At 28.6% G+C, this 5,056-nt stretch overlaps 1 protein-coding gene across 1 annotated transcript; it reads right to left on the bottom strand.

Moving 5' to 3' along the window:
- Window positions 1-3,956, bottom strand: LOC103496292 (transcription factor MYB58). Its single transcript, XM_008458082.2, has 3 exons — window positions 3,617-3,956; window positions 1,658-1,787; window positions 1-1,175 (listed from the first exon to the last, which is right to left on the bottom strand). The coding sequence occupies exons 1-3, from the start codon at window positions 3,753-3,755 to the stop codon at window positions 446-448; spliced, it is 999 nt and encodes a 332-aa protein (XP_008456304.2). The 5' UTR covers window positions 3,756-3,956; the 3' UTR covers window positions 1-445.
- Window positions 3,957-5,056: the final 1,100 nt, after the last annotated feature.

Genomic DNA, 5,056 nt, shown 5'->3' with positions numbered 1-5,056 from the left:
TAACAAAATATATGATGATCACAAACTTGATTCAACATATGGTTTCAATTAGTTGCAATTTGCCTTTACAAATATACTTCTAGCTCCTTCATCCATTACGTACCTTTCAAATATATGTTGGTACCTAGACCTATAAATTCTTTCCTAAAGACTTTTTTTTTTTCCTGTTTATTTACATCTTGGACATAAGACACATTAGTTTTCCCTTTGCAAAACAATAAAATTAACATCATTAATGTGCATATATAGGCAGAAATTAAGACCTAATTAAAAGTGCATGATGCGTGTGAATACGAAAAGTTAGGAATAATATATAGGGGATTTACCTTACCAAATATTTCAAAGTAACAAACACTAAGTCAATTTTTTTTTCTTTTTTTAATAAAAAAACTATAAATTCTTTTTATATAGTTTTATCTTCTTGAAGTTATTGGAACTTTTAACTCTAAAGTTGTTGAGTGAACCCATCTGCAAAATAAGCCATGCAAGGGTCTACATTGTCCTCTAATAACCTGTCCTCTGTGGTTGTGTCGTCGACACCGGCACGCCCATCGGGTTCAGGCGGCCGGTTCAACCCCAACTCGTTCTCCAAATACTTAAACCACTTGTGATTTTCAAAATCTTGGTTTTTCTGTACTCCAAAGTTTGAACCTTGACAATAATTTTGATCTACTTCGTTAGATTCGAACAAATCTATGTCTAAATCTAACATGTTCCAAAAATCTTTGTCAAATTCCAATGGGATTTCTATTCCAATAGAGTTTGATTGGGATTCCGATTCCAATTCCAATTGAGTATTCTCTTTATTCTTTTCCACTTCTTCTGCAAAATCAAAGTGGTTTTGAGGCCAACTTGAATTTGAATTTGAGGTGTTAGTTGAAAGAGAGCTGGTTGTTTTTGGTTTGGGACAAAAGAGGTTGTTATTGTTGTTAATGGAGTTGGTCTTGTTGAGTTGTTCTGTCTCAATGTTTTGAGTTTGGTTGGAGAAAACTAGACTGGAGGAAGAAGAGAAAGAGGAGGAAGAAGTTGTCGGGGACGACTCTTTTGGTTCATCACTAGAATCCTCGGAAACAACTTTTGTTGTCGGTATTAATCTCTTCTTTAGATGTGTGTTCCAAACGTTCTTGATTTCATTATCTGTTCTTCCTGGCAAACGAGACGCAATTTTAGACCACCTGTAAAAACGTATAATTTATTCAATGAAAGGTCGATAAAATATATATTTAAAGTTATAATATTATGCATCTAAGCTTTAATTTTTAGTTGTCCTATTTAGTTCTTATATATATATACATAGTTTGAAATGCCTCTCCTTTCGTGATCCATATGTTTTTATTATTAACTATAAGAAATATATACTTTTTAGAGGTGTGGGAAAAAAAAACAAGGAACTAAAGTGATTATAAAATGATATCAAATCTTTGCACACAACACCATCCATTCATGAATACAATGAAAACTACAGACTTAATATTAATAGAATTTTTGTCTTAGAAAAATCTAATGATCTATAGAACTTATTATGAGCGACTTTTCTAAAATAAAAACAAAAGACTAACGTAAAGATAATATTAAAAGTTAAAAGACAAAATTAATATCTCATCTATTGACTGTATTCAATAACTAATAAAATAAAATAAAATAAAAAGAAATGTACTTGTTTCCCCAAGTTTTATGTAACTTGATTATGGTTTCTTCTTCATCTTCAGTAAAATTTCCTCGTTTCACATCTGGTCGAAGGTAATTGATCCATCTTAGTCGACAACTTTTCCCGCACCTTAACAATCCTACAAAAGCATTTAAGTAACCATTAACATCTTAAAACTAGAAAAAAATCTCAAGAGAAAAAAAAAAGTCACTATATTTTAATTAAATTCATATTATTTTTTTTTAAAAAAAATGTTTTACAGTAATTTTAAATAATCTTATAAAAATATATATAATTTTAACCCTTCCAAAATATTTCCTTTTTAAGTCGGTAATAATCATGCTAGATTGATAATTTGATACTGATCATTGTTATGTCATCGTATATGGTAAGACAAAAATAAAAAAATAAAAAGCCCAATTTTTTATGCTTGAAATCAATCATCTCTCCCTTGAATAATAGTGTAAGGTAGGTAAGAAAAGTCTTTATTGGTAATTTTCTTTGTGAATGTTCATATATACATCAATATAATATATATATATATATATATATATATACCCCACTTTTTTTTATTTGAGCAGACCTGCCACCTTTCCATTCAATTAAAGTTGAAGTCAAGTTTCAACTAGCTTTTTTTTTTCTTTTTTCTTTTTCTTTTTTTAGATTATCAATCTTTTAGTAGGTAAATTAAATATAAAAAAACAAAAGAGAAAAAAAAGAAAAGAAAAGAAAAGCAAGTGGGGTAGATTGAAAAATGGAGAATTATGTGTTTTTTTGGTAAACAAGGTTGTTGGTTGGGTTGAATTTGATGTGACTATCAGTCACTTACCATTGAAGAATTTTATTTATCCCAAACTTCTTATTTCAATTTTTCAGTTAGGTAGAAGATGATTAATTATTTTCAAATTACTGTAACCCATCTATTAATTTTTATAAATATTCTCAAGTAGCTTCAATAAATTAGGATAATAGAAAGAAAAAATAAAAAACAAATTGAATTGAGGTAAAGATGGCTAAACTAACTAAAACTATATTAGCTAATTCAGATAAGCTAACATATATGTATGAATTTGGTAGGTTTAACCAACGGTTATTCATTTCCAAATAAATATTCCAATAAAATATATATTGGTTAATTAAGTGCAATGGATTAGAACCCTAAAAAAAATGAAAATTATACACCAAAAAAATAATGTACTTTATGAGGGTTTAGGAAACAAATTAATTGATGATATATAAAATTTTCATGTATGGAATGTTAATCAAAATGGGTTTAAATTTGTAGATATATTGGAAAGTATATTGGTAAGTAATTTAAAATTTTGATAACATGTATATAATTAAGATGGAAAAGGAATAATTATAAAAGATATTAGCAGAAAAGTCATTGGTTATAGAGTTGAAATTTTGGGCAACTGATTTGTTAAAAAGTAATGAAAACGTTTCAAACTTGGGTTGGAAGTGATTTTTCTTTTTTTCTTTTTTTTTTTTTCTCTTATGATTCGAATGACTTGAAAGGTCACCATCCTCAACCCTCCACTATGGTAAATAATTTGCTTAAAAAAAAAAAAAATCCCAACCTACTTTTGAAAGTAACGTATACAATTGTTTTAGGCATTGAGAACAAATGTCCAATGCATGCAAGAAGAAGAAAAGAAAAACACCTGCAAAATTTTAAATTTTGTTCACTAGTTTGGAATCTCTTAATTGGAGAAAACGAATAAATAACTGTCAAATTTTCGATAATACGAATCAAATTCATTAGGATTTATAATATTATCTAAAATTAAAGAAACCCAGATACAGAAATATAAGTGAATATATAAATGAGACAGTGGAGATGGAGGGATTAGTTTTCGCCTTCTTGGAGGCCGATGATGGTGGTCGGTGGCGGCGGAAGATCAGGAGAGGAAAGAGAGAAATAATGTAATGTAATATAATTAATGAGAAAGAGAGTAATTGAAGTACCTGCTTGTTTAGGGAGAGCTCTCCAATTATCATGGCCATGGGTTTGGATGAAAGTGATGAGCCTCAAATCTTCAGCAGGGCTCCAAGGCCCTCTCTTCACTTGATTCTTATCACAACATGGAGCTCTTCCTTTCCCCATTATTTCTTCTAATTTGATGGTTTTTCTTTTTTGTTATCTCCTTTTTTCCTCTCTATACATGTATGTTGTGTGGGTGTGTGTATATAAAGACAAATATATGAAAAACCTCGAAAAGAGATAGAGAGAGATAGAGAGTGGAGAGAGAGGATGACTCAAGCCAAGGTTCTTGCCATAACATAGGATATGGGAATACATTGCAATAAATAGAGGAGAAGATTCAAAGATATATATATACACACACAATAATATTTATTTATTTATTTATTTATTTATTATCAAGAGTAAAAAGACTTCTTTTATGACTATTTTTGGGTGGGGTCGTTGATTTTATCCTGCCATTGATTTTATAAATTTTATGTCATTTAAGTTAGGTTCGTTTTGAATTTTTATATAATTACACCTGCCTTTAATATATGATAATCAATTAATTGAAGGAGGAGAAAGTGACTCTCAACTTGTTGGCTACCTCTTAGGTTTTTAGTTTCACCAGATTGAACATTAGCCTCAAATAAGTGTTACTTTGAAATAAATGATTTCCATTTCTTTATTTTTCTGTGGACTTTTAACTTTTAAAAAATAAAAATAAAAATATGGATTATATGAAAACCTTAGAGTTAGAGAAATTATTTTAACTAGTAAAATTATTTACAAATATAGGAAAAAAAAAACATAAAACCTTTTCATAGGCTATAGAAAATTTTATGCTACTACTTCACTATATTGTAAAAAAGTAAAGTGGTTTTGCTATATATCAACACAATAAAAAAATTATAGATTAAAAAATTTAATTAATGATACTAAAAAAACTATTAATTAATTAATTAATTTGAATCCAGCTTAATTAGTTCAACATATTCCTTAATCAAAAAGTCATTTGAATCTTTCTCTTCCCATGTTTCGTAGAACTAATTTTTTTTTTTTTAAAAAAAAAAAATCTTCTCATCCATTTTACCATCTTTAAATTTTCAATATTATGTTTTAAAATATTTCTAAAAAGCTGAAAGGGAAAAAAAAAAAACTTAAGTGTAATCCGGTTGCACCCATTTATTATACTATCACCACAATTTGATTTTTAAAAAGAGACTAATAAAAAGATTATAAATACAAGGAAACATAAACACCAATACAAACACAAACGTAACTAATGTAGCTTAAGTTGTACTACGGAAAAAAAAAAAAAACAAACAAACTTGGTTAGGGATTCGCAGAGGTCAATTCGAGGAAGGTAAGTTTTGCAACCTAAGATCATCACCATCAACATGACAGGTTGAGGGGCTTCCATCCAAGGTCACTGTTTTACC

This window comes from Cucumis melo, chromosome 11 (genome assembly GCF_025177605.1).
Source record: "Cucumis melo cultivar AY chromosome 11, USDA_Cmelo_AY_1.0, whole genome shotgun sequence".
NCBI classification, from domain to species: Eukaryota; Viridiplantae; Streptophyta; class Magnoliopsida; order Cucurbitales; family Cucurbitaceae; genus Cucumis; species Cucumis melo.
This window is presented reverse-complemented; position numbering and strand designations above follow the sequence as displayed.

What these genes read in the sequence shown, in the direction of transcription:
- LOC103496292 (XM_008458082.2), bottom strand. Translation starts at nt 3,755, where the DNA reads ATGGGGAAAGGAAGAGCTCCATGTTGTGATAAGAATCAAGTGAAGAGA. An exon ending in AGCTCTCCCTAAACAAGCAG is followed by an intron (nt 1,788 to 3,616) that starts GTACTTCAATTA and finishes ATGCTTTTGTAG; the next exon opens with GATTGTTAAGGTGCGGGAAA. An exon ending in CATAAAACTTGGGGAAACAA is followed by an intron (nt 1,176 to 1,657) that starts GTACATTTCTTT and finishes ACGTTTTTACAG; the next exon opens with GTGGTCTAAAATTGCGTCTC.